General features: G+C 61.5%; 1 protein-coding gene across 8 annotated transcripts; it reads left to right on the top strand.

The window, feature by feature from the left end:
• Nucleotides 1–50: 50 nt before the first annotated feature.
• FGFR1 (fibroblast growth factor receptor 1) lies at nucleotides 51–26,482 on the top strand. Of its 8 annotated transcripts, none has more exons than XM_042024912.1 (19): nucleotides 51–167; nucleotides 4,777–4,890; nucleotides 6,170–6,377; nucleotides 14,469–14,732; nucleotides 15,438–15,521; nucleotides 15,957–16,132; nucleotides 17,316–17,439; nucleotides 18,231–18,421; nucleotides 19,106–19,256; nucleotides 21,443–21,639; nucleotides 22,181–22,326; nucleotides 22,425–22,546; nucleotides 22,656–22,766; nucleotides 22,889–23,079; nucleotides 23,225–23,347; nucleotides 23,498–23,568; nucleotides 23,824–23,961; nucleotides 24,419–24,524; nucleotides 24,611–26,482. In XM_042024912.1, exons 3-19 carry the CDS (start codon nucleotides 6,287–6,289, stop codon nucleotides 24,785–24,787), a joined length of 2,463 nt encoding a protein of 820 aa, XP_041880846.1. In that variant the 5' UTR covers nucleotides 51–167; nucleotides 4,777–4,890; nucleotides 6,170–6,286; the 3' UTR covers nucleotides 24,788–26,482. The 8 variants fall into 8 exon arrangements, with proteins under 8 accessions (XP_041880846.1, XP_041880844.1, XP_041880845.1 ...); XM_042024910.1 differs by having other exon boundaries at nucleotides 21,443–21,645; XM_042024915.1 differs by lacking the exon at nucleotides 19,106–19,256 and adding an exon at nucleotides 19,977–20,121 and having other exon boundaries at nucleotides 54–167.
• Nucleotides 26,483–27,285: the final 803 nt, after the last annotated feature.

Here is a 27,285-nt window from a genome sequence, read left to right as displayed (position 1 = left end):
GAGCGCCTCCCGCCGCCTCCGCCGGCCGGGCCGGACCGGGGCTGCCATGGGGCGGCCGCTGTGAGCGCGGCGGCGGCGGGGCTGCGCCTCTCGCCCCGGCCGGGGCTCCCCTCCATTGTTCCCGGGAGCGGCGGCACCGCGCCGCCGCCGCCGCCCGCGGGGCTCCGGTGAGTAACGGCCGCGGCTCTCCGCGGGGGGGGCGGCACCGGGAGCGCGGGGCGTCGCTTTGTGCTCCGCGGGGCTGGCTCGGGGACTCGATCGGGGGGACGGGGCTCCGTCGCGGCCGAACCCCCCCAGATGCGCCTCGTTGCCCTGGCGGGGCGGCTCGACGGCGGCACCGGCGCGGGGGAGGCTCTGCTTTGAGGGACCTGGGGGTTTGCGGGCACCGGGGCCGTCCGGTGTGCGGGAGTCGGGGGCCCCGGGGCCGCTCCTGGAGTGCAGCCGCTCGGCGGGCAGCAGTTTCGGAAGGCGGCGGATCCGAACCCGTCCATCGGCCGAACCGAGACTGGAACACCCCCACAGTCCCGACCCCGAAACCCCTCTCGGCCGCGGGGGAGCCTGGCGGGAATCGGGGGCCGTTTTCCGAGTCGCTGCCTGGCCCCTTCTTCCCGAAAAGTACCTGAGCGGGAGCCTTGCGGCTTCCAGAAAAAGATGGAGAAGGAGCTGGATTTGGTTGCGTTTCAGTTTTGGGTTCCCGGGGCGGTCAGCGGGAATGGAGGCGCTGGAATATCGCCGTCCCAGAGCTGGTGCTTCCCTTTGTGTGTCCGGGCTGGTGGGGCTCCCGGAGCCGCCGCATCCCAGCGCTGTGCCGGGCTCTGGGAGCCGCTCGTCCGCCCACGGCGAACGTGCCGGGAGTGCGGTGAGACGGCGGCGACACCTGCGATGGCGGGTGACCGCCGGGCCGGTGCGGTGGCCCTCGGCACCGGGAGCGTTTGATTGCGGAGGGGTTTGGTTATGGTTTTTCTGAGTTCTGGGGCCGGGAGACATAGAGGTGGCCGCTGGCCTCGTGTGAGGACGGAGCAGAGCGTGTCCGTGTTCAGGTGACGCCGAGGAGCTGCCTCGCCGTTCCTCCTCTGCCCGGACTGCTGAGTTACTGCCCCGTGTCCTGGATCACAGCTGGTCGGGGCAGCTCCCTCCCCGGCAATGTTTAAACCCAAACAGTTCAGTGAACCCAGCGGCTCACGGGGAGGAACGGTCGGGCTTGGAGGCTGCCGGGTCCCGGCCAGAGGGAAACTGGGGCTGTGCACAGGCGGAGGAGGTGGTTTGCTCTGGCTGGAGCTCTCCGGGTGCCGACAAGCTGGATGCCAGCACAGAGGAGCGGGGCGCGGGGACGGCCCCCCCGCCCAGGGACGCCGCAGGAGCGTGGGCCCTGCAGCCCCCTGCTCTGGCTAGCAGCCATCTTCCCCACTCAGGAGCACTTCCTCCCTTAATCCCTGTGCTGGCTGGCATGCACTGCTGCCTTTTCCTTGTGTTGCTGCGAGAGGATTAAAATAAATCACCCCTGCCCCGGCAGGGCGCAGGCACGAGTGGTGCCGGGGTGAAGGCAGCCAGCGGGAGCATCGTCTGGGCTCTTCCGCACACGAGGTGCCTGCCCTGGCCGTGCAGGAAGGGTCACTTTCAGGTGTGAACTGGAGCTCCTTCTTTATTTACCCACCTAAAAACATAATCTGAGCCAGGAGCCGTATTGTCTCCAGCCCCAGGTGGAGCCCCCCAAGTCCAGGCTGCTGGAAGGGGTCACTTGCTGATGCTCATCCCATCCCAACAGTCCAGCTTTGTGCCCCTTTGGGGACCTTCTGCTTCTGGACATGATGGCAAATGTGTGTCCTTGCGCTCCCAATGGCTTTCCTTGAAGGAGCGGAAAGCAGTGAAAACCCCATCCAGCTCCCTCCCAGGTTGGGTAATGGGTCTCTGCCCCTTCCAGAGGATGGCAGGCTGTGACCGTGTCCCAGTGTCCCTATCCTTGACCAGTCTTCTCCCAGAGCAGTCAGGGTACCAGCCCAGTATAGATTTTCAAGTACCAATGGTTGTTCTGTAGATCTGAAAATCAAGTCTTCAGGTAGGGAGGGATCCCTGAGTGTGAGGATGCTTCTAGAACTGAGATGGTTTTACAGAGATCTGTGGGTGAGGCTGGGCCTTCCCCTGTCCTTTCTGCCCCATGTCCCGGGCTCTCCCACCACTGGATGCCCACCCACAGCTCGGTGCTGGAGATGCCCCTGGTAGCCCTAGGTCCTGGCGGCCAGCTGGGAAGGGTTAACATGCTCTGTAGGCTGCACAGTTGGATATTTATTTTTCCAAGCATGTGTCTGCTTTAAGCATTACAGTTTTTCCCTACAGTTCCATTTGCAATTGTGTTTGCTTTTTATTTCAGCAAATACTTGGTTCCTGACCTGAGCCACAGGTTGGGGCACGGAGCACTGGGCGAAGGAAAGGCTTCGGTCCTGTCGCCCACAGATTGTGCCTTTGGCGTGTCCTTCTTCCCCAAGGGCAGCTGGAAGGCTGCTTTTGTTGTACCTCAGAGGAAAAGGAGTCTCTTTTCATGTGTTTTGGAGCTGGGGGCATGTATGCCAGGCAGGGTGGTCTGCTGGCAGTCACCACCTCCCCTCCTGAGGGACAGGGACTGTGCCTGGTTGGGCACAGTCCCCCACCTCAGGCTCCTGATGCTGTGCAGACCCTGGAGCTGAGCTCAGACTCTTCTCCCTGTTGGATTTGGCCTGTTCCTCTTTTTTTCCTGCCTGCTGTGTTCCCCACTGGCTGCTGGTGCCAAGGCAGCCCGGCTGCTCTGGCGTGGTGAGTGCCAAGGGCCATTTCTGCCCCAACAGGGAGGCAGAGGCCAAGGAGCCCCCAGCCCCACCAAGCCCATGGCAGCAGCCACCCCTCATCACATCCAGCAGCACGGGCACACAGGGATCAGATCGGGGCTCCCCTGCAGATGTCACAGGGCTCCAACCCTGGCTGGACACTCTGCTCCAGCACCAGCTCCTGTGTTTGGCACCTCAGATGCATTCCAGAGATGAGCCACAGGACAGGAAGGGGCTTCCCCACTCAGAACCACTCAGCTCAGAACCGTGGGGTCCATCTGCTGTCCGAGTGGGAAGGTCCCGTCTGTGCCACGTCCCTGGGACAGCTCAGCCCTGTGACTCAGGGGTGTGAGAGATGCGAGGAATGAAAGTGCAGCCCTCAGGGTCCCTGAGGACAGTGGGGGAACAGGTTGCACAAGACTCCTCATGGACACACTGGTGTGCAAAGGCAGTGTGAGAACATCTCTGTGGTCCACAGGGAGCATGTGCCCCCTGAGGGTGCACAGATGGGTGCAGGGTTGTCCATCACCACTCCAAAATAGCTCCGTGGGTGTAATGGCTGGTGGTAATTGCAGTTTTGGAGGCAGGTCTCTGAGGGGCACTTAGCCCTGGCTCCTCTCTAACTGCTTCCATTTTTAGTTGTTTGAGTCCACCCCAGAGCAGTAAATTGCAGTGTGCCGGGGCCGCGGGGAGTGGGGACAGTGCCCAGTGCCTGGCAGGAGCTGGAGACCCACCCTGCCCAAGCTGCCATCCTCCCGAGCAAATGGTTTCCTGTTGGGATTTATATAAAAGCTGTATAAACACGGAGAAGAGCCGTGCTGTTGGTTGCACAGGTAGGAGCACTCTCCCCACTTCCTTTCCTCCTTCCCGTGTGGACACCAAGGAGTCATGAGGGCAGGTGTCTTGGGGTTCCCCAGTCTCCCCTTTTCCCTTGGAAAGGAGGAAAAGGGTCTGTGCTACCTCTTCAGCATCTCTGAGCACTGTGATTCCCTTGGGTGCTGCTGAACCTGTCCAGGAGGAGCGGGCAGGATGTGTCCCAGTCCTGCTGCCCTCCAGCAAAGCCATGGCTGCTGCGCGCTCCCTCACTGCCCTGGGAAGCCAACCATCTCTGTGTGCTCCTGCTGGGTCCTGGCACACTTCCCTCTGTTCCTCCCTTCCTCCCAGTGACCCTCTCAGCCACGGGACAGCTCTGTGCTGCCGAGTGATCCCTACGCCATGGAAATATGCTGCTGTCAAGCCCCTGAATCAGCTGGAAGGCACCCGCTCCGAGGTGTATCTGGAGAAGGGCTCTGCTGTGCGCGAGCCAGCACTGACTCATTTTTCAGGAACTGGAGGCACTGGGCTCCCCTCCATCCCTCCATCCCTCCCCTCGGCGCGGGGCCGGCTCGGGAGGCCCACGCAGACGCTCCGCATTAGGGCATGTTCCGGGGAGCATGTGCTGTCGATAAACAAAGCCACTGAGAGACAGAAAATAATTTCCAGAAATACCAAAGACTTTTTTTTTCCCCCGTCAAAGAATTCCACCTCCCCCTTCCAAACCCTGATAAATCCTGAACATTCGATAACTATTTCCAAGCACTACCCAGTGCCTGGGAGCGCTGGTGTTGGAGATAATGCCAATGTTTGCTGGGCACCCTTTTCCCTGCCCAACTCCTTCTGTCAATAGTTTGGGTCCCAAATATTCCTGTGCCAGCCAGAGCCAGAGCAGTTGGGCAGGAAGGAGGCAGCTGGAGCCCCCACAGCTACACCCCAGCTGGGCTTCCTTTGGGTGCAGAGGCTCTTTGGAGGATCTGAGCCCTTTGGGGCTTGTGGCTGCTCAGCCCATCCCTGGGGAAAAGGCAGCACTACGGGCACAGGGAGCGCAGGGTCTCGCTCTCTCACTAGAGCAGGAGAGGCAGAGGCCAGAGCTCCGTAGTGCGTGGGGAGGATGAGTAGCGGTTTATTACTCACTACGATTATTACTCACTGTTTTTAACAGTGTGTACTTCAGCCTGACGCCTTTCGGCGAAAGGAAGCGCCTGTTCCCGCGGCAGGTTGGGAACGGCACCGCACGCGGCAGCGGGGAGCACACGTCCCCTGGGAGAGGAACCGGGTGAGCTCGGGATGCTTGGCAAGGGCTGTGGGGCCTGGAGGCACAGCTATACCCTGGGAGGTGCCTTGGGAAAGGGTTTGTGGGGTGGTGTTGTCCTGTCCATATCCTGGTCCTTGTAATTCTCCCAGAGCTCCTGCTGCCAGCAGCGCCCTGGCCGGGGCTGTGTGGGTTGTGCAATGCTGGGCAGGATCTCATCGGCGAGCGCTCCGGCAGAGCCCGCGGGACCATTAGCCATGGCCAGTGTCGGGACCTCATCCCAGGCTGCTGCCGAGGTGCAGATGTGGCGCGGGGGTGGAGCACAGGGGCTTGTTCCCATCCACACGGCTCGGAGCAGTTGGCCGGGGGCGACTGGGTTCGGGCTCCAGCGTCCTCCTGGAACGTGTCTTGGAAGAGCTCCATGCTCCTGGCATGGTGAGAAGGAGGGATGGTCAGAGGGAAGGAGGAATGAAGGCCATGGAGGGCACACCGCCACAGCACCCTGAGACAGGATCAGGCTCTGCTGGGCCTCCCTGTGCCAGAACCCAGCTCCAAAGCTGCTCTGCATGGAGCAGTCCCCTGGAAAGGGATGGGGACCTGAGGGGATGGGTGGGCTGGAGAGCCCAGCGTGAGAGCTGGCAGGGACGAGAGCAAGTTGCAGAATTGGCCGTGGAAACTGGGGGATTTCTCCCCAAACAGCCACTTCAAAAACAGCTGTTGATGGAAAGAGATCGGCCGCAGCTGGCTGAACCTCCGGCTCCTTTCCGTGGGGGTGGCTGCTATGTGCCCTATAGATCCTATAGGGAATGGAGGGGGCTGGAGTTTGCAGTGAGATCTGCTTTGCTGGGGTGGATGGTGGCACAGACAACATCTGATTTTGCTCTGGATAAGGGATTTCCCTCAGTGAAGCCATGGGTCAGCAACACCTGACAAAGTGCAGGAGGAGGAGAGCAGGAATCTCCCTTTCTTTAACCGGCGTTAATGTTTCTCTCACCATTCGGGGAAATTTTGCTGCATTCGGTTCTGCTTCACCAGCAGTTTCACTCTTGACACATCAGCGCTTTTGCACAGGGAAACATAACCCTGCCAGTCAGTGCCAGGTCGTGTCAGGTGGCTGAGGGGTCTGTGGAGACCTGCCACTGCAGTCTGGGGACATCCCGTGACCCAGGCACATCCTGCTGTCTGGGCTGGATGCAGGAGGAACATCGCCTATCATGGCAAGTGCATCCCACCGTGCAGCTGTGCTGGATGGTGGGATGTGGGGGAGCTGGCCCTGCCCTGACTCTGCTTTCCTCCTTTACAGCTCATAGGGGCTGCCAGCCCTGTGGAGACCCCCCTGCGCCCGCCCGGGGCCAGCCTGGGGCCCCCATGGAGTGGGAGTTGCGGAGCCCAGTCGCCGAGCAGTAGCTGCAGCAGTGGGATGTTTACCTGGCGGTGCCTCATCCTTTGGGCTGTGCTGGTCGCAGCCGCGCTCTCCGCTGCCCGGCCGGCCCCCACCCTGCCCGACCAAGGTAAGAGGCACAGCCCGATGCAGCCGCACCGGGAGCCCCCGCTCCTCATCCTTTGTGTTCCTCTTGGGCAGCAGAGGCAGAGGCTGGCGTGTGCTCCAGCCATGGGGCCACCAGCACATCCCCAGTGCCACCTGGGGTGTCACTGGGCTGCCTGAGAGCTGGTGCCTCTGGGGACATGGCACATGTTGTCCCAGAGTGGTTTGTGTGGGCACAGAAGTGGGTGTGTGGCTCCAGCAGTGCCTGGAGACATTTTAAACCTGGAGAAAAATTATGGCACGCCCTGACCTGTTGGTTTGGAGGAGGATACAGAGCCCTGGGGGCTGTGTCCCCTGCTGGGGTCACTCCATGTCATGGCTTTTGTGCCCCTGTGAAGATTTATAATCCGGGATGTGTGTGAGGCTGCTCCCACCGTGCCTGGCCCCACTGGGGTGATCCTGGGCTCAGCTGGTGGGGTCGAAGATTGGGGTGCAGGGTACTGGTTCAGCTTTTGTCGGCTGGCAGTGCTAAGAATGAATGCACCCTGCAGAAACCCTCGGGATGCTCCAGTGTTGCTCCCAGCTGGGAATGCCCAAGGTGGGGCTCAAAGCCGGGGCTGGCTCAGGTGATTTCTGCAGTCCAAATCTCTGCTCCACTGGGGCTGGGGAGTGCACAGCCCCTGACGAGGACATGCTCTCCCTCATTATCGCTGCTGTCCCCCAGGAGTAGTGCAGGGCTGGTAGCAGTGGCCAGGGGTGCTCCTGCCTCAGCCTGGCTCAGCTCTGGAGTGTGGGGGCTCAGCAGATGGGCCAAGTGGGTCGCCTGGCCCTGGGCAGAGTTGGCCCTGGCGGAGAGCCCTGCTCCGGCGTGTCAGAGCCTCGGCCCTCGGCGAGGCAGAGAATAACCAGACCTGGCAGTGCTGCGCAGGACTTCGACTCGCTCCTTTTGGTTCTAATTACCCAAGAATGTCTGGTCTGTGGGCACTGCTTTGCTTTTTAAGACTCGCTCCCCCTTCCCCCTTCCTCCCAGCAGAACCCTGAGAGGCAGATTGCTGCTGTGGCCGGCATGGGCACGGTGGTGTGTGGTGCCCTGGGGTCCCCTGAGGGCTTGGGGTGGGAGCTGGCAGCCGGGAAGTGACCCCTGCTGCAGCCGCACCAGCCCCAGTGGGAGATGCCTGGGTGATGCCCTTGGGTCCCAGGGTTGGCACCTCTGGAGCAGCAGGTACCCTGGTCACAGGTCACACCCTGTGAGGTGACACCCCAGGAGACAGCTGGAGCCATGAGCGGTCCCAGGGGAGCTGCAGCTCCAGAGAGGAGCCTGGGCAGAGCTTCACTCACAGGGACCATTGCTGACATTTTTCCACTGGCATGCCTGCTCCCCGCATCTGTAAACAATGTGGTAGACAGTGGTAAACATGTTTTTCTCAGGAGATTGCTCTTCCTGGAAGAGGTTTCCTGGCAGTGTTTGGGGTAAGGATGGCTCTGTGCTGCTAGGAGAGCAGCACCTGCAGCCCCAGCCCCAGCTGTGGCACTGGGAAAGGTGTTGGGGTGTTCAGGCTGAGGGAAGCTGATTGAGCACAGGTGAATTTTGGGGTGCGTGAGGAGCCCTACATCCCCTGGAGCGTTTGGGAGCAGCGTCAGGCGGTGGCAGTGGAGGAGGAGAGGTTGGAGAGGAGGGAGCTGGTTCCTCGCCAACCTCATGCCAGGGCTAACAATAACCTCTGGAAACATTTCCCGACACGGTTCTCACCAGGGCGGCCCAATTAGTGCCACAGCAGGAGCCCGGCTGGGGCAGAATCCGTCCCTTGGCTCGGGAGCCGACTGGTGGGAACACAATGTTCCCAGCAGGACGTGTGGGATGGGAAGAGCCAGTGCTGGGCCAGGACCTGCAGCCAGGGCTGAGCCACCAGCATCTCGCAGGGGCAGGCTCCGACCCCGCCCCAGGGGTTCTGGGGTCCCGTGGGCTGTGGATGGGGTTCAGCTCCCATGCCAAGGGCCATCGTGTCCTGGGGGCCAACATCTCTGTCCTTCCCCCCATAGCACTGTGACACAGGAGCATCCCCCCATCACCCTGGGGGCAGCAGCGGCCGCACTCGGTCCCCTCCGTGGTGGAGGCAGCAGCTTTCCCGGACTTTGTTCTGGATGTTTATGGGGTTTCAGTTTACTCCCGGTTCTGAGGCAGCTAAGCTCCCTTCTCAGGGAGGAGTAATCCCCCGCGGCCGGTCAGCGGCCTGGCCTCATGTGGAGGGGGGTTCAGCTGTGGCCCCCCTCTCCTTGTGGTGTGGGAGGGAGTTTGGGAGCTCTGCTTCTCAGGGGCTCCCTCCCGGTACCAAAAAATCTGGAGCAAATAAAATATTAACGGGCACTTACTGCGTTTTATAGTTACCTAAATTTGGAGGTGGTGAAAAAACCCTGGTTAAGGGGAAAAGCCAAGAAATTTCCATGCGCAGCCTCTGTCCCTCCCTTGCACAAAGCTGCTCTTTGTCTCCAGGTTAAATAGAAACCTGCAGAAAATTGCCAAGGTTTTTTTCCCTCTCTCCTTGTCTGCCATTGTCCCAGCCGCTGCTCAGGCATCTCCTCACAGGGGGCTGCCGTGGCCCTGCAGGGGTTGCCGAGTGGCCGAGCAGATTTTTGTGGGGAGCCGTGTCCTGGGGGGGTTCCTGCCTTGGGCAGCTGGTTTTGGGGCACACCGAGCCCCAAAGCTGCCCCAGTGCAGCAGATACTTCCCCGGGGGGTGCATCTGCTCTCCAAAGCACAGGGGGTTTGGCTGCAGCCCTCTCCCCGTGGGGCAGGGGCCAATGGCTGCCCCATTTCCCAGGGCTGCTGGCTGCCCAGCTGGCCACAGGCTTGACCCCCCCCCCCGGCCATCTGCGGGGCCAGCAGGGGCCCTGGCTCCCGGGGCTTTGTTGTCCCCGGCTCGTCCAGGGGGTCTTGCTCCACACCCTGCCGGAGCCAGAAGTCCGGGGCAGGCCATGGGCTCAGCCCGGGTAGCTTGGGGGAGCCCAGCATCCCCACAGGCGGCACCTTTGGCTTGTCCCTGCTTCTTCCCAGGGCACTGCTGACCCTCGGCTCTGTCCCTCTCCCCATTTCCCTGCTGTCCAGTCTCCCCTTGTTTTTGCAGCTCTGGGTGTCTCCCCCCCAGTGCCTCGGGGAGCCCCAGGGGATCCCATTTGAAGGTGCTGACTCCTTGCTGGAGCCCCAAGAGCAGCCCAGAGATTCCCTGCCAAGGCTGCAGCCTCCTGCGCTTCTGCTGTTGATGGCAGCAGCCCAGGACTGTTCCCGGAGCTGAGGGGGCCCAGCAGCACCCCCAGACCCCGGTGTTGCAGCCGCCCAGTCCCGGCTCCCCGAGGCATGGCTGTGTCCTCCAGGGCATCACGCCACTGCCGTCCCCTCCCAGCCTGTGGGGCCGGCATTGTTCCGTCCTCCCGCCTTTCCACTCGGATGCTGTCACTCTGGCCCTTAATTGAGGAGGAAAAGAAGAAATATGAGTCTTTGGGAAAAGCAGCCGTGCTCTGCCAGAGCCTGGGCTGTGGAGCTGTCCCAGGGTGAGCGGAGCCACGCCGGGGGGAGCAGGAGGGTCCCCGAGTGTCTGCGGGCTGCCAGCTGTCGAGCCCCCCCTGTGCAACAGCCTGGGGCTGTGCAGGAGGGATGTGAGCAGAGGAACGGACACCCAGCGCCGGCGGTGAGCCAGGGCCAGGCAAAGCCAGCCAAAAACTGGATTGGGGTGTTCTCTTGTGACCCCCGTCTGTCCCATGCCTGGTGGGAGCTGGTGGAGAGGTGTCTGTGCCCCAAGCCACTGCCTCCAGGGCTCTGAGCCGCTGCGGAGCTCTGAGCATGGCCGGGGGGGCCCCGGGGAAAAGGGGTGGGTTTATCCTGACAGCTTTGCAAACTCCCAACACGCCTGTTAATTAAGTGCTGCTTCATTTGCAGTGCAGGCTGGGAGAGCGGGAGGGCCTGGAGCGGGACATAAATCCCGCTCTCCCTGAGGAGGAGGCATCCGGGGAGCGGAGGGTGGGTGTGGAGAAGCCCGCGGCCCCCCGGGCTGGCTCGGACAGGAGGAGCTGGGGGTGCCCTGAGCAATCCGAGAGCCGCGTGTGCCTTGAGCCCGCGATGCTCATCTGTTGGCAACTCCGTGCTGCAGCCTTTCCCTGGAGCAGGGGATCCAGGGATCTGCACGGCTCTGGGAGCAACTGGGGTGCTGGGATGTTACCCTTCGGGACGTGCCCCCGGCACAGCCCGGGCTGGGGGCACACGGCAGGGTGAGGAGCTTTTTAAATCAAAAAGAAGCCAATCCCCACGTCCCGGTGAGCGCTTCCTGTTGGGATTAGTGGGGCTGCCGGGCATGTGTGTGCTTTTTCTTCAGGAAATACCTTCGGAAAGCCCCGCTGGGGTCTCCAGGGCAACCGGCGCCTGCGGCTCGGCGCCCCCCGCCCGCATTGTCCCCGCGCCGCTTTGTTGGCCCCTTTATTGCCATCGTCACCATCGCCATGGCCAGCGCAGCCTGTGGCTTTCGCTGCTCGGAGGGTGCACCCCGGGCTCCCCGCTGTGTGTGCCCAGCCTGGGGGGCACAATGAACACGTGCAGCTCCTGTCCCCAGGGCTGCCCCATGTCCCTGTCCCTGGTGTCCCTGTCGGGGGCGGGCCCCGGGGGAGCCAGTGACAGTTATATGCCCTTGGTGACACTCTCCATCTGCCCAGTGCTCGCTGGGCTCGGCTCCGCTCTCGGTTCTGTTTCAAAGCTGGAATAAAGTAATAAACCCGCAGCGACTGTCCCGGCCATGGCACTGCACTGCTTCTGGGGGTGCTCACGGAGGCACCATCAGCTGGGGCTGCCCCTCGCCTCTCTGGGGACCTTGGGGCTCCCCGCGGGCATGAGCCCTCCTGTCCCCTGGGATGGGACAAGGTCTGTGGGACTGGTGTTGCTTTGCTCTCCTCGCTGTCACCCTGTTTGCTCAAAGGGGCTGTGACCGACCCCGGAGCTCCCAGCTGGAGTGAGGACTCCCACTAACCGACCTTTGTGCAGTGCCAGGAGCACCCAGAGCCTCGGGGATGAGAGCCAAGTGTTTGTCTGGCTGATGAACCTTTGGAGAGGCGGCCCATGTGGGCCTGGCTTGTGCCCATGGGGGGCAACTGGCCAGGGGCTCTGCCATGGGGGGTCTCCATGGGGCTGTGCTGTGGGGCCGTACCCAGTGCTGTGGTTTAGGTTACAGGAAAGCAGAACATGAGACACGGATGTATCAGGCTAATGAGTCCAGCAATCATTAACCAAAGTGGAGGCCACGCCAGTGCCACGGCTCACACCAGCAGCTCTCAGTGCCCCTGCTGCCATCCCGGTGCTCGGTGCCATCTGTGCCATCCCGGCAGCCATGGTGCTCTCTGCATGCCAGGGCCATGGCGCTGTTCAAGCGCCGCTCCCGCCGAGAGGCTGAGCAAACCTGGACATGCTCATTAGCCTGTGAATTCCTTCCCAGGCCGTTCCCACCATGCCGCGTTTTCCGCCTCATCCCAAGTGCCAGAGAAGTGCCGTGGGTGACCAAGAGCAGGGCCCTGCTGTGCCCTCTGCCTCCCCTCTCCGTCCATCACCTCGACACCTCCGTGCCTCCCAGTCATGCTGTTGATGCAAACCAGCCCTGGCTCTGTGGGGCTGGAGGAGGGGGCTGGAAGCCTTGAAAGGGGATCTGGCCCCATGCCCAGGGGTCTGAAAGAGCAGTGGGACTTGCACAGGGTACCCAAGGACCTGTGGACATTGGGAAGGGACCCTCCTGAACCTGGATCACTGCTTCCTCAAGCCCTGGCTTAGGCTGGGGTCCCCCAAAATTTTCCCCTGTCCAAAGACCTTTTCCATGCCAGGCTGCCTCTGCACATTCCACAGGTGCAGCTGTGGGGTGCTGGTGGAGCTGGAGGCCAGGAGGAGCCACCACCCGGGTTTCCCTGCAGGGTTATTCCGTTCCATAGGGAATTTTGTTGGTGCGTGGGAAGGGGCAGAGCTGGGAGCCAGATAAGAGCAGATATGGCTGCAGCACTGGATTCCTGCTGGTTTGGGTTTTCATGGCTGTTTGTTGGCCACTGACCTTGCTCGGTGTGAGGAGGGAGCTGGGACAGGCAGGAGGATGTGGCCTTACCCAGACCCGGGGTGTTCAGACAGACAGGATGGGATGTCACTGCTGCTTTGTGAGCCTTCGGAGATGCCTGTGACTAATCACTTGAAACACAAATCAGAGCTGTGAGAAGTGCCCGTCCTGTGGGAGAAAATCAGGGGGAAACAGGGTTGCAAAGTAAGACCCTTCCCCACCACCAAAGGGGGTCTCATTGGTCTTCCCCTTCCACATTAAAATGTTTTGTAACCTCTCACGGATGAACTGGAGCCCTGGCATTGGTATTACAGCAACTGAGGAAAGGGAATTCTTCCCCATCCCACTGTTTTCCTTCAAGTGCTGAGCAAAAGAAAGAGGAGAAACTCTGGAGCTGCTCATGAATGTTTTTCCCATGAAGCTTCTCATCAGTCCAAGGCAAAGAGAAGAGGCCAGAAAGTGAAGTGCAGGTCACGGTGTGGTGAATCAGTTCTGGAGAGCCGAGGTTTTGTTTTTGGCCGTACGGAGTGGCTGTTGGGTGCAGGGAGGAGCAGGGAGGAGCGAGGCCTCACTGCCGGTCCTGGCCCTGCGCTGCCTGCACACCCTGGCTCCTCTACTGTTTTATGCCAGTAGAGACCCTGTGTCACTCACTCCACAGCCACTGGCCCAGGGCAAGCTGCCCTGTGGCTGTTCAGGGCACATGTGAAGAGCCAGGAGCAGAGGTTGTTCTTGTCTTGGGCACCCAGAAATCCTGAGGGGCTCAGCCCTCAAGCTACAGATCAGCTGAAGCTTGAATGTTTCCTGGCTGTTTCTGCTGCATTTGTTGGGATTTTCCAGCCCAGTCTCTTGCCCCTGAGAGCAGCATCTGCAGCAGTGCCCTGTGCCCCTTCATGCTGCTCCCTCAGCATCCTGATGGCATCCAGCTGGCCAAGAACAACTGGACACACATTACTGGGAGGAGACAGAGGTCAAGGGGTACCTGAAGAGTTGGGCTCTGGAGCTGTGCCCGCCAACCCGTGGAGCTCAGTCTGGGATGACGATCACACTGCATCCACCCACGTCATCACAGGGAGCCTCAGCAGAGCTGTAGCAGCCTGAACCCTTCCTTGGGCTGTGGAATTGGAAGAGGTGATTTGAAACCCAGCATCTTCCCCAAGCCTGGGACCAGGACCCACCCATCATGGAGGGCGGTACTTGAGGACAGAGCCCTGGACACTTCAGGGCTGAGAGAGATGAGATCGTGTCAAAGCAGGATGGAGAGAAAGGATCTTTGTGCTGCTCACACAAGTGTCACCTCGGGGAGCTGAGCTCCCCTGCCTGGGAGTGCTGTGGATGGGAACGCCATGGCCGGCACCTGTCTGGCCAGAGCTCCCTGGGCTGACCTGTCCTGCCTCGCTCCCTGCCTGCTGTCCTGCCTCAGCCCCCAGCCCCTGCCCTTTCATCCCTGCCCCGCCGTGCTCTAACGAGGGTGAGGGTCCTGGTGCCATGGGGGCCCTGGCCTGCTTTGCTGGCTGCCCGCTTGTGGTGGTAGGGATCCTGAGACCCCTGCAGTGTGGCAGAGCCATGCAGGGATTTGGGATGCTTCTGGGAGAGGCTGGATCCTGCCGTGCAGCGGCACTGCCTGAGTTGTCACAAGTTGCCTGATTCTCCCCCGTTAGGAAGCCTCTGCCCTGTCACGCTCCGTAAGAGCCGAGAAGGGTGAGGGCTCTGGAACTGCCCAGGCACTGAGCAGGTCCTGCTGTGGAGGGGAGCACTTGGTGCTGCTTGGGGTGCTCGCAGCCTCTGCCTCTGCCTCTCCTCTGCTCTGCTGCTGCCGCCAGCTCCATCCCCTGGGTGCTGGGGTCCCCGGTGCCACAGTGGGAACATTCCAGCAGCGGGAGCATCCCAGCAGCGGGAGCATCTCAGCAGCGGGAGCATCTCAGCAGCGCATGTTGCCTCATTAACCAGGCCGCAGCAGCAGCAGCAGCAGCAGCAGCATGGTTTTTCTTTGGTCTCTATTCCTTTTCTCCTTTTTTTTTCTCTTCTTCTCTCCCCTAACTCCTCCAGCTCTGCCCAAAGCAAAAATCGAAGTGGAGTCCTACTCAGCCCACCCCGGTGACCTCCTCCAGCTGCGCTGCCGGCTGCGGGATGATGTCCAGAGCATCAACTGGGTGCGCGATGGCGTCCAGCTGGCTGAGAACAACCGGACGCGCATCACCGGGGAGGAGGTAGAGGTCAGGGACGTGGTGCCCGAGGACTCGGGGCTCTATGCCTGCATGACCAACAGCCCCTCGGGCAGCGAGACCACCTACTTCTCCGTGAACATCTCAGGTTCGTAGCAGCCCCGGCTGTGCAGGGAAGGGGCAGCCGCGGGGCCGGGCTGTGAAGCGAGGAGCAGGCTGCCTCTGCGCGCCCCTGCACACCCCTGCACGCTCGCCAGCACACACTGGCCACACGCGGTGAGTTTGGGGCTGACCTGCAGCTTGCGGGTGCCCGGAGGAGTTTCCAGTGTGGTGCCGTGGCTTCCTGGCCGCTGCAGTGCAGGGAGAAGCAGCGGAGGTCATCTCACGTTTATCTGAGGGGGCAGGGGGCTGCAGGGCCGGCCCAGGAGGGGCACGTGCTGGGTGGGAGATGCGGTCTGCACTGGTGTTGATGGAGTGTGAGGTTGGGGAGGGAGGAACGCTCGAGGTGGGGACACGTCTGTGCTCGCGGGGTCTTGGCTGCCACCCCAGGGGTGTTGGTGGCACCAGATGTGGGGTGAGGAGCTCTGGTCACCTCTGACACCAAATCTCTTCACGATGTCCATGGCTGCAGGCACCGGGATGGTGGGCTCTGCTGGCCCTGGCTGTGCTGGGGACTGTGCAGAGTGTTCCCCGAGATCTCCATGCCCCTGCTGGGCACCAGCACCACCCTGCCCTCCTGCCTCACCAGGCACAGCCCCTGCCACCTCCCCACGACGCTCCGGTCCCTGTCAGCCCCGCTCACAAAGGTCCACTCACACACAGATGCTCAGCAGGGCCGTCGCTTCTCTTGCAGACGCTCTCCCCTCTGCGGAGGATGATGATGATGAAGATGATTCCTCGTCGGAGGAGAAGGAGGCGGATAACACCAAGCCGAACCGTACGTGCGAGCTGGGTTTGCCCACGGCGCTGCCCTGTGGCAAGGCAACGGGAGGCTGGGCACACACGAGCATCGCCCAGGGGTGGGACAGGCAGCCCAGGGCACCCGGCGGTGGTGAGGGTGCAGTGGGGACAGCAGGTCTGGGTGCAGTGGGCGAAGCAGCTGGGTCAGAGCAAGGAGTGTGCTAGCACGGCTGCACTGGGGTCACCGCTGCTGGAGCCACGTAAGCTGAACATCCACGCCGCGAGGAAAGGGCTGCTGTGGCTCGTGGATAATGCCCTGTGTCCCAGGGCTCCCCTCCCTGCTGTAGCCAGGCTTGGCTGCTGGCATCTCCCCAAATTCCTGTCTCAGCCCTGCCCCGGGCATCCTTGGGGTTACTCCAGGAGCGGGAGGCTGCTGGGTTTGGCCGTGCTGAGCCCTCCCTCTGCTCCCCAGAGGCCATCGCTCCATACTGGACCTATCCCGAGAAGATGGAGAAGAAGCTCCACGCTGTCCCTGCTGCCAAAACAGTGAAATTCAAGTGTCCGTCGAGCGGGACGCCCAACCCCACCCTGCGCTGGCTGAAGAACGGCAAAGAGTTCAAGCCTGACCACCGCATCGGGGGGTACAAGGTATGGGGGCCGGGGCACTGGGGGAGCAGCCCCTGGCTCTGCGCACCTCGAGGGCTGGGGGCTCGTGGGGAGGGGGAGGACTGGGAAGGGGCTCTGCGGCTTAAGAGGCACCAAGCCCCCGTCCACACCACCCCGGCAGGGGCAGATGGGCCCCTCTGACATTCCTGTTTGGGAGTGGCCCTACAGCAGTGACCTGCTTCTGGGTCATGTTTGTACCAGCTCAGCCCTGGGGGAGGGGGCTCATGCTGAGGAGCCCGCCTGGCTCGGCCACCTCCCCCTAATCCCCTGCCGAGGACAGGGGTCTGGGCAGGGACAGGGGTCTGGGCATCCACAGGAGCCCTGGGCTGGAGGAGCCCCTCCATGCCCAGCAGTGGTTGGTGGAGGCTGCACCAGCACCAGGGGTGCTCCAGCCCGCATTTGGGGGCCACATTGTCTTCCTGAGCTGAGGAGGAGCTCAGTGCTGCTTCCCCAGCACCCACAGCGGAGCCAGGCTGCAGATGCTGCCTGTGTGGGATGGTGGCTCAGCTTTCCCTTCTCACAGCTCCAGTCCTGCAGTGGGGCTGCTGCTGCTGCAGACGAGGCCCATGGGAGGACCAGCATCCATGCCACAAGGAGCCACAGCTGGAGCCAGCAGTGACAGGGCTGGCTTTTGGAGAGCCTCCTGGTGCCCCGTGGCCAGAGGGGTCTGGGCAGTGCTCTGCCTGGCAGAGCCACTGAGACTCTCCCAGAGGGGATGTACTGGGTCAGCAGCACCCACAGAGTGTCCCGGGTGCAGGACACCCAGGCTGCACCTGCCCACGGGCCAGCACAGGGCCAGCTGGCTGTGGGGAGCAGTGGGGGTCCAAACCCCAGGGCCAGCCGGGGAAGCAGCTCTTGCAGGAGGAACAATGCTGGTCTGTTCCCTCCACACACGGGGGCCACCAGAGAGGAGTGTCCCCACACGCCAGGCGAGCCCATCGCGCTCGGCTCACAACATCTGCTTCTCGGCACAGTTGGCTCCGTGGCCAGGCTGTCCTGGGACAGCTGGGAGCAATTACGGCCCCTGTGTAGGGAAGGAGAAAGGTGACTTCAAAGGGAGATTTATGCCCTGCCCATGCCGGGGGTTGAACCAGCTCCGGCATGAGCAGGACCTGGGGCTCATGCGTGCTGCACGTAACCGGCTCTGTGCTCCCCCTGCCCCCAGGTCCGCCAGGCCACCTGGAGCATCATCATGGACTCGGTGGTGCCGTCCGATAAGGGCAACTACACCTGCATCGTGGAGAACAAGTACGGGAGCATCAACCACACCTACCAGCTGGATGTCGTGGGTGAGAAGCACAGGGCTGGGGGCTCACCCCACATCCTTGTCCCCCCAAACCTTCCCCAGCAGGAACGGGTGCTGCACCCTGAAGAGACGGGTGGGTTGTGCTCCCAGGGAAGGGGCTCGCCCACCATCCCTGAGGCCACCTCCCACCCCCGTGGCCACCCGCCCCGGTGTGCACGTCTGCTCCACAGCGGGCAATGAGCCGGCCAGGCAGAAGGTTCACCCCACCCCGTTCTGGGGATTTTTAATTGTGGTGAAAATAATTTCATAGACCAGACAGAAACTTTTTCTAATCGCCTTATTAGCCATAATTCCCAGCTGGGAAGGCTGGTCTGAGCAGTTCCACATGTGGAGCTGCTCTAAATGCCAGTAAATGAACCATTAAAAATGTGATTTAATTTGATTACACTGAGCAAACTGAAGGGAACAGTCAGTGAGGTGAACAAAGGGGTTTGTTAATGCTGACTCACCACGGTGGCAGCCACTTTGTTAAGGGCTGGGGCCCTCCATAGGTTTGTTTGACCTCTGACCCCTCCCAATAGGTGCTGATGTCCCTGTCCCCACCCCGGGGTTTCACCTGTCCCCTCACTGGGGTTTCACCTGTCCCCCCATCCTGGATGTTCTCACCCCACTGCAGGCAGGCTCCTGGGGAAGGGGACACCAACGCTGCGCTGGGTGCACTGGTGTCCACCTCAGCCAGGGGTCCTGGGCATGGGGGGCTGCAGGGTGCACCCGAGGATGGGCAGCAGGGCACCCCAAACCCCATTGTAAGGTGCCCCACTCCTGGTCCCGCAGAGCGGTCCCCACACCGGCCCATCCTGCAGGCAGGGCTGCCCGCCAACAAGACAGTGGCCCTGGGCAGCAACGTGGAGTTTGTCTGCAAGGTGTACAGCGACCCTCAGCCCCACATCCAGTGGCTGAAGCACATTGAGGTGAACGGCAGCAAGATTGGCCCCGACAACCTGCCCTACGTGCAGATCCTGAAGGTAAAGCCACATGCCAAGTGGCTCCAGCCACAGCCCCCGGCTTCCCTGTCCCTGGGGCAGGAGCAGGGCGATGGCAGCTGCATGGATGGGCCAGAGGAGTCACCTGGGCCTGGGGACCACCGGCCTTGGGGCAGCTGGAGCCCCAGAGCCATCACCAGCCGGCAGGGAGCAGGGAGGGCTGTCCTGTGCTACGGCTGTGCTGGCTCTGTGGTCCCTTTGGAGCCCTAAGGGCACACAGCACAGGGCTGGGTGGGCTGTCCCGGGGAGCGAGCACGGCGCTGGAGCTGGCAGCTGAGCCCTGGATCGTCCCAGTGAGAGCAGCCCGCTCTGCACCCCAGCAGTGCCGCTCAGCGGGCGGACTGGCCACCAGTCCAGCTGGTGTTCCTGCTGTGGCAGGGGGTCACACTGGGTGGCCTTTAAAGGTCCCTTCCAGCCCATTCTGTGACTCCATGCAGCCATCCCCAGCTGTGCCCCTGCCCGCTGGGACGCAGGGGGAGCAGGGTTACACCCCCATGCCTGCCTGTTCCTTCCTCCCATGACGCCCCGTGTGCAGCAGCCCCATCCCTCCCACCCAGCTGTGGGTGTGGGGGCAGCAGCCCCTGCCCCCCAGAGCCGCTGCCGACCCTCCGGGCGCTGCTGTTGCTGAGCACATCCATGTGACTCCATGTTGTTGGTCTGTTCCAGCACTCGGGGATTAATAGCTCTGATGCGGAGGTGCTGACCCTGTATAATGTGACAGAGGCGGAGAGCGGGGAGTATGTTTGTAAGGTTTCCAATTATATTGGCGAGGCCAACCAGTCTGCGTGGCTCACTGTCACCAGGCCCCTGGCCACAGGTAATCGGAAGAATGCCTGGCGGTGGAAAACAAAACTCTGGGCTCTCTTGTTTCTGCTGTGTTTCTGGTGCAACAACCATGGAAAAATACCCAGTGGGGCCGGCTGGGCGCTGTGCTCTGTGTGTGTTCCAGTGTCTCTGCTGTGTGCTGATGTCTTTCTTGTGTCCCGCTGTCTCTCCTGTGTGCTGCCCTCCCCACTATGCAGACACCAGAGCTGCCCAGCTCCCTGCTGGGCCTGGCACCAGTGAACCCGGGTCTCTGAGGGTGCTGCTGTCAGGCCAGTCCAGGCACCATGGGCTGGCACAGTGCTGCGTCCCCTGCCTGTGCTGCCCTCCCGTCTCCGTCCTCCCATCTCTGTCCTGTCTCTGTCCTCCCATCCCCATTCTCTCATCTCCATCCTTCCGTCCCTGTCCTTGTGCCTCCCCACGTCCCCCGAGCCAGCCAGCCGGCTCTGCCTGGGCTGATTTCTCCATGCAGCCCATCGCCAGCATGTTTGGATGGGCAGGACACTCAGTGTGGTGAAGGGTTTTAACCAGCGTCTCCGTAGGTCCGCCGGGATGAGTGGTCATCCCGAGGGTCTCTCTAGCAGGTCTGCAGTGGTCTCTGTCTGCTCCCCGGGGGTCTGGCAAATGAGACTGGGCTCTCCCTCCTCTCTGGCCTCCTCCCAGAGGATCTCATGTCTTTTGCTTCTCCGTTTTTTGCTTCCATTTTTCCTTCCAGACGGCTGGTGTTAACACGACAGACAAAGAAATGGAAGTCCTTCACTTAAGGAATGTCTCATTTGAGGATGCTGGGGAGTATACATGTTTGGCGGGTAATTCTATTGGGATCTCCCATCACTCTGCATGGTTGACAGTTCTCGAAGGTATATACTTCTCTTCCTCTCCCTTTCCTCCTTCCTTTCCACTGTATGCATTGTGGTCTGGGAGAGAGCCCTTTCCGGCCCCTGCCCTGTCAGAGCGGGTCAGCATGGGTGCTACGGGGCTGCTCTGCAGCTGGAGCAGGATGGGGCAGTGTCCCCCCACCCCTGTGCCCCCCTCCATCCCAGTTGGGGTCTGCCCCCCGCTCTCTCCCTGGCCCAGGCAATGCATACCCGGGGAACTTAACCAGGGCTTGCTCCCCTGGAGCAGGACGGTCCCGCACCCCCGGGCCAGGCCAGGCCAGTGCTACAGGCTCAGAGGGGCACCAAGGGAGGTTTGGGGGTGCTGGCAGCACTGCCCTTCTGCCTGACAGGGCCTGGCCTTGCCCTGCAGTGCAGGACCATCCAGAGGCTGTGTGTGCTTGCGCTGCGGGGACGGCTGCCCCGTCCCCATTGATGCTGCTCCTCGGTATCAATGCACGGACCAAAGCCTGATAACAGCTGTGGGAAAGTCTTTGGGGTGCGGCGTGGTCATTGCTTTCCAGCCAAAACTTTCCCAGTTATCAGCCACTGCTTTGTCAGCCAGGTGTGCTCAGAGGTGGGACAGGAATCTCCAGCTCCCTCTTACACCTCTCTCTGAGGCTCTGCTCTTTGGGGGCGTCAGGCTGGGGGTGCAGAAGGTGCAGTGGCAATAAATCCTGCCGGATTCCCCACAGACCGTGGCACATGGCTGCGGGCTCTGAGCTGTTCGTGGCTCCAGCACCACCTCAGCCACCAAAGCAGCGTCTGTGGGGTCCATTCTCTCTGCCGTCCCAGGCTCCCACAGCAGGTCACTGCCACTAGGGTGCCACTGGCTGCTCTGTTGCGAGCTCTCCCCAGTCATTTCCAGTAAGGCCTGGACTCCCACAGCCCTGGACACTGCCAGACACCCCCTCCCATCCCACGTGCACAGGGTGACCCCAGATCCTGAGGCACCTGCAGCTCCCAAACGTGGGCAGAGTAGCTGGGACAGAGACCTGTCCCTGGAGGTGCCCATGGTGTCCTGTCCCTGTGGGGTGACTCAGGCCCTGTCCGCCCACTTCCAGCCTGTCCCAATTGACCCCATCCCACCCTGGGCCTCCTGCAGATGTGATGCAGGAATTGCTTGGCCATGGGGATGATGAGCTGGGGGCTGCTTGCACTCCTTCCCTGCCAGGGTGGGTGGGCAGCCCCAAGTCCCTGGTGCACCAATGTCCGCACTGAGCTTGGGGAGGAGCCAGGGGCTCCCCCAGTGCTGCTCCCTGGGGCTGGTGGGTGCTAACAAAACACCCTGTTCACGCCGACCCAGCTATTGAAGACACCCCAACCATGATGACATCTCCCTTCTACCTGGAGATCATCATCTACTGCATCGGGGCCTTCCTTATCTCCTGCATGGTGGTGACCATCATCATCTACAAGCTGAAGAGCACCACCAAGAAGACAGACTTCAACAGCCAGCTGGCCGTGCACAAGCTGGCCAAGAGCATCCCCCTGCGCAGACAGGTAACAGAAAGTAGAGAGGGGGTTTGTTTGCACCTACTGCCCCTTCTGGAGCCCAGCCCTTCCCAGGGGATGTGGGGGAGGAGGAATGGGATGACCTGGGACCGTCTCACCCTGCTGCACGTGCCACCCACTGCACCCCGTGCCCACCAGGGTGTGGCATGGGATGGGGACTGCCCGGGCTGTGCCTCCGATGGCAGCACAGTGATGGGGGGGGGGGGGGGCTGCACAGCTCCTCCTCATCCCCCCTTGACGGGGCTCATGAGGAGAACCAGGAGGATTTACAACAGTTTAAGGTTTGAGCAGAGCGCGGTACCCACTGAGGAGATGGGAGAGCTCCCAGGCTGTGCACTTTGGGCTACAGCATGGTGGAGAGTCATTAAAAATTCCACCGAGGGGAGCAGCACTGACGAGCACACGGGCAGGGTGGGCAGGGGCCTGTGGGCAGGGGCGGGTGTGAGGGCTCCCATCACCATCTCCCCCCCGGGGGCAGCCAGCCGCGGGCCCGGGCACTGCGTGAAGGTAACCCACGGTCCCCCCGCAGGTGTCGGCCGACTCCAGCTCATCCATGAACTCGGGCGTGATGCTGGTGCGGCCCTCGCGCCTCTCCTCCAGCGGCACCCCCATGCTGGCCGGCGTCTCCGAGTACGAGCTCCCCGAGGACCCGCGCTGGGAGCTGCCCCGGGACAGGTGAGGTCCAGCCCTGCCCCAGTGGGAGCTGGGTGAGGATGGTGGTGCTGGTGCTGGGACCAACCTGCTGCCCCTGCATCGGGGTCTTCTCCCACCAGGCTGATCCTGGGCAAGCCTCTGGGAGAAGGGTGCTTTGGGCAGGTGGTGCTGGCAGAAGCCATTGGCCTTGACAAGGACAAGCCCAACCGTGTGACCAAGGTGGCGGTGAAGATGCTCAAGTGTAAGTGGCAGTGAGAAGGGTGGTCCTGGCATGATGCCACAGCCCTGGCTGGGGCCCGGGGTCTGCAACCCAGCCTGGCACCCCCTAACTGCTGCCTTCTCCACTTCAGCCGACGCCACGGAGAAGGACTTGTCTGACCTCATCTCTGAGATGGAGATGATGAAGATGATTGGCAAGCACAAGAACATCATCAACCTGCTGGGAGCCTGCACACAGGATGGTGAGGATGCATGAGCAGGGAGGAGGTGTCCCCTCTGCCACCCCTCCAGCCGCTGTCCGCTGGGAGGGGCTGGCCTGGCACCCGACTCTGTGCTCCAGCCTCTCATCACAGCGTCCCCTCAGGACCCCTCTACGTGATCGTGGAATATGCCAGCAAGGGCAACCTACGGGAGTACCTGCAGGCGCGGCGGCCCCCGGGCATGGAGTACTGCTACAACCCCACCCGCATCCCCGAGGAGCAGCTCTCCTTCAAGGACCTGGTCTCCTGTGCCTACCAGGTGGCACGGGGCATGGAGTACCTGGCCTCCAAGAAGGTGAGGAGCTCCCAGGAGGCTGTGGTGGGATGGGGCAGCTGGGCCTGGGGGATGCACCCTTCCCTCCCCACCCCACCCATCCCGTCGTGGGGAACCATGCAGTCAGTGGCTTGGGGGACCAGCTGATGGTCCCGTGCTCGGTCAGTGCATCCACAGGGACCTGGCAGCCAGGAACGTCCTGGTGACGGAGGACAACGTGATGAAGATCGCTGACTTTGGGCTGGCCCGTGACATCCACCACATCGATTACTACAAGAAGACAACAAATGTGAGTGGTGTGCGAGGGGCTTTGTGGGGTGGGGATGCCAGGGATGCTCCAGTCTGTGCTGGGAGTGCCACATGCGTGCAGGGCTTACCCCCGCCCCAGGCTCCCTCACAGCCGGGTGGCACGGAGCCAGTGTGGGGTTTTGTGTCTCAGGGTCGCCTGCCAGTGAAGTGGATGGCTCCTGAGGCTCTCTTTGACCGAATCTACACCCACCAGAGTGACGTGTGAGTAGCGCTTGCTGGGGAGATGCACGGATGGGATTGGTCTTGATTTAATGAAATTACAATTGGTGTCAGCCAACCAAACATTCTGAATCCAAATTGTATTTGGTGCTGGGACTCATTTATCCTGCAAAGTCAATTGAAGCCATGGATGGTTGTTCCTCCCAGCAAACCAAGCTCTAACTGTACCCAAACTGGGGCCCAGCGGGGTGTCAGCCCCCTGGAGCTGGTGCCCCAGCATCCTCCCTGTGTTCCCAGGTGGTCCTTCGGGGTGCTGCTGTGGGAGATTTTCACACTGGGTGGGTCACCCTACCCCGGCGTGCCCGTTGAGGAGCTCTTCAAGCTGCTGAAGGAAGGTCACAGGATGGACAAGCCCAGCAACTGCACCAACGAGCTGTGAGTGCAGTGCTAGGATGGGGAAGAGGGGCTTGAAGTCTCTGAGTGCCATTGCCTGGCCCAGATCATGGGCTGGGGCACGGAGGGTGATGGGCAGATGTTTGGAGTTACAGTCCCAGCAGTTCCCAGCCCTGCAAAACCATCAGTCCATCAGATTTGCAATAATCAGCATCTCCCTCCACTAACCCTTGACAGGAGGGAATCCCAGAGTGACCCCAGCACAGGGACCAGCCCAGACTGTGTCCGTCCTCCTCCCCAAACAGCCCTAGGTCATGAGGGCAGGCGGGAGAGTTTCCCTTCCTTCCACACAGGGGATTACCCTAAATCCCTGGAGCAGCATCTTCATTGGTCCCAGCCTGAGCACGGGGCCACATTCCTGGTGCTCCTCTGCTCCCATGGGTGGGGTTCCCCAGCCGCTTGCCCTGGGCTGAGCCCCTGCCTCCCCCTGCCCTCGCAGGTACATGATGATGAGGGATTGCTGGCACGCCGTCCCTTCCCAGAGACCCACCTTCAAGCAGCTGGTGGAGGACCTGGACCGGATCGTGGCCATGACCTCCAACCAGGTAGGAGAGGTGGCACCTTGGGGAGGTGCTCCTTGGGGGCTGCCCAGTCCCCTCCTGAGCCCATCCTTGGGGTTTGTCCCTCTCAGGAGTACCTGGACCTCTCCATGCCGCTGGATCAGTATTCTCCCGGCTTCCCAGACACCCGCAGCTCCACCTGCTCCTCGGGAGAGGACTCTGTTTTTTCCCACGACCCGCTCCCGGATGAGCCGTGCCTTCCCAAGTTCCCCCCTCAGCACAGCAACGGTGGACTGAAGCGACACTGAGGGTGGCACTGCCCGGGGTGCCGTGCCATGCTGTGCCACACTGTGCCATGCCCGTGGACGCTGCCTGCACAGCCTGGTCATGCTGAGCTGTTGCAGAAAGGGTTCAGAGACATCCGTAGCATCTCACATAACCAAAACCACCCACCTCCTGCCAGCTTCTCCTGCCACCTCGTGTCAGCTCTCCACAGCCGAAAGGGTTCGGCTCCTTTGTTGTTTTTATGGCGTTTCCTCCTTCCGTTTTTAAACCTCTTTTCCGTGAATTCTGTGCTTGAGTATTCCCACTTGGTTGAGCTGAAATCCTCTCCCGTGGGCAATGCACGGCCAAAGAGTCAGCTGGGCATCCCGGGATGGCACATCCTGGTAGGGCGCAGAGAGCCGGGCTGGTCTGCAACTTGGAGAGCTTGATAAGCCGGGAGCAGCACCCGGTTCCTGCGGCTGCACGACGGAGGAGCCTTGGTGTGCTGGGTGCCGTGGTGTGCCAGGAGCCCTGGTGTGCTGGGTGCCCTGGTGTGCCAGGAGCCCTGGTGTGCTGGGTGCCCTGGTGTGCCGGGAGCCTTGGTGTGCCAGGAGTGTCAGTGTGCCCGGAGCCTCGCTGGTGTGGGGCTCCCTCTCTGCCCGGGATGCTCCGGGGCTGGTCCTGCAGCCCCGCAGTGCCAGTGGGCTTTGCTGAGCCGTGCCCAGCACAGCCAGGGCAGGAGCCACAGCGGGTGCAGCACCCAGCACTGCTCAGAGGCACCCGAACCCACCTGTGCTAAACCCAGAGTCCCGTGTACATAACGAAAAATATGTATAAATATGAATATATATTTACATGTCTTTTTAAAAAGGGTTGTTACCAGAGATATACCAGTTTGGTAGGAAGGTACTAGTGGCTGGTAGATATCAGTTGCTATAAAAAAAAAAAAATCATATATTTTGCTATTTTTGCTGTTTTTATTTTTTTAAATTATGTTCTAAACCTATTTCAGTTTAGGTCCCTCGATAAAAATTGCTGCTGCTGCTTCAGTTTTATATGGGGTTGTATTAAACAATAATAATAATGTGTCGATGCCTTTTGGGAATCCGTTGTCATTACGTGCCTGGCCTTGCCCTGGCCCCGCGTCCCCTCTGCTCCCTCCCGGGGCTCCGGCAGGGCTGGGGCCGGCCAGTGCCCGTGGCACCACGTTGATGTGCGGGGATGGGGCACCACTGCGGGATGGGGACGGTGCCCTGGGGGAGAGGGCTGCCGCCCCTGCCCGGCCGCCATCCACCTTTGGGGAGGAGCAGGGGGCCGCGGGTCCCGCTGGGCTGCGGGGCGGTGTCGCGTGCCTCCAGCCCGGCTCGGTCCAGCCCCGCTCGGTCCAGCCCCGCTGTGCCCCGGCCGGGGGACGCGCCCCCCGTGCAGCCCCCGCTCCCCGGGCGATGCCTGCCAGTGCCTTACCGGGGGAGCAGCCTCATCCCAGCTCTGCCCGTCCGTGCTCCCCGGGCTGTCCCACTGCCTGAGTTCTGCTCCACCTGCACGGACGGGGCGCTTCCCTGGCCGGGGCAGGGGCCACCTGTAACCCCTCCCTCCCTGCCACTGGTGTCGCGACGCTGGAGCCAGGCCGCTGTTACTTGAAAAGTTTATTTTGCTTTTGTATGGAGAAATATTATTTGTTGTAAACTCTTCTGTAATGAATCTGGAATTCTTGTAATTATTAAAGACTTTAACCGCGACTTCGCCACCCACGGCCTGTCCCTGGAGGGGCGATGGGGATGGGGCTGTCGGGGCTCTGGGTGCTCAAGCTCATCCAAGCAAGCAGTTTGGGAAGATGATGCTCAGGGAGCAGCTGGGATGGCAGCTGGTTCTGTGGGAATTCTGTTTTTCAGGGCTCCAGTATTCCCTGTAAATACGTTTTAGTACCCTGCACCCCACGGGGCCTGGGCAGTGGTGTGGGACGTGGCTGACCGTGCCTGGAGGGAGGGGGGGTGAGAGGGGCTGCCAGCCCCTCCAGAGCCCTTAAATGGTTAAGCTGAGGCAGCTGAGGCAGCTGAAGCAGCTGCAGCATCACCGGCCTCCCCGGCCTTTTTAAATGCATCTGCTTGTTGCTATTTCCCGGTGTAAATTAAATCGATCAGCTGCACTCTGCCCACCCCCTTTAAATTAAGTAGAGCTTTTAATCAAGTGATTTATGTTGAATTTGCAGCCCTGGATTAAACTCACAGCCCAGGCGGGGGGAGCAAGGCTGGGGGGCTCCATAAATCACTGCTCTCTCTGGGACCGGCTTGGCAAGGCACAGGGAGAGCTGGAGTTCGTGTTTACATCATCCCAAACTGCAGCTCTCACCGTCTCCTGCTCATTTCCTGGGGTTACCAGGAGGGCAATTAAATATGATAATAAGCAGAGCAGCTGCAGCAGAGCTGCTGGTGCTCACTGCCGGGCTGGGGAAGGGGCACGTGCAGCCGAGTGCCCACTGCATTCCATGGGGACGCGGGGACACAGGCATGGAGGGTCCCCGGGGTGCTGCCCTGGCTGGCAC

The sequence above is a fragment of the Corvus kubaryi genome, unplaced genomic scaffold (genome assembly GCF_017639235.1).
Source record: "Corvus kubaryi isolate FWS band 111438036 unplaced genomic scaffold, C.kubaryi_AGA036_p1.0 37265, whole genome shotgun sequence".
Classification (NCBI taxonomy): domain Eukaryota; kingdom Metazoa; phylum Chordata; class Aves; order Passeriformes; family Corvidae; genus Corvus; species Corvus kubaryi.
Note: the sequence above shows the minus strand (reverse complement) of the source record. Positions and strands in the feature narration are given on the sequence as shown.

Coding starts and splice junctions, on each gene's coding strand:
- FGFR1 (XM_042024911.1), top strand. CDS start 6,287: ATGTTTACCTGGCGGTGCCTCATCCTTTGGGCTGTGCTGGTCGCAGCC. Junction 23,962..24,418: donor AGCAACTGCACCAACGAGCT/GTGAGTGCAGTG, acceptor CTGCCCTCGCAG/GTACATGATGATGAGGGATT. Junction 24,525..24,610: donor TGGCCATGACCTCCAACCAG/GTAGGAGAGGTG, acceptor TGTCCCTCTCAG/GAGTACCTGGACCTCTCCAT.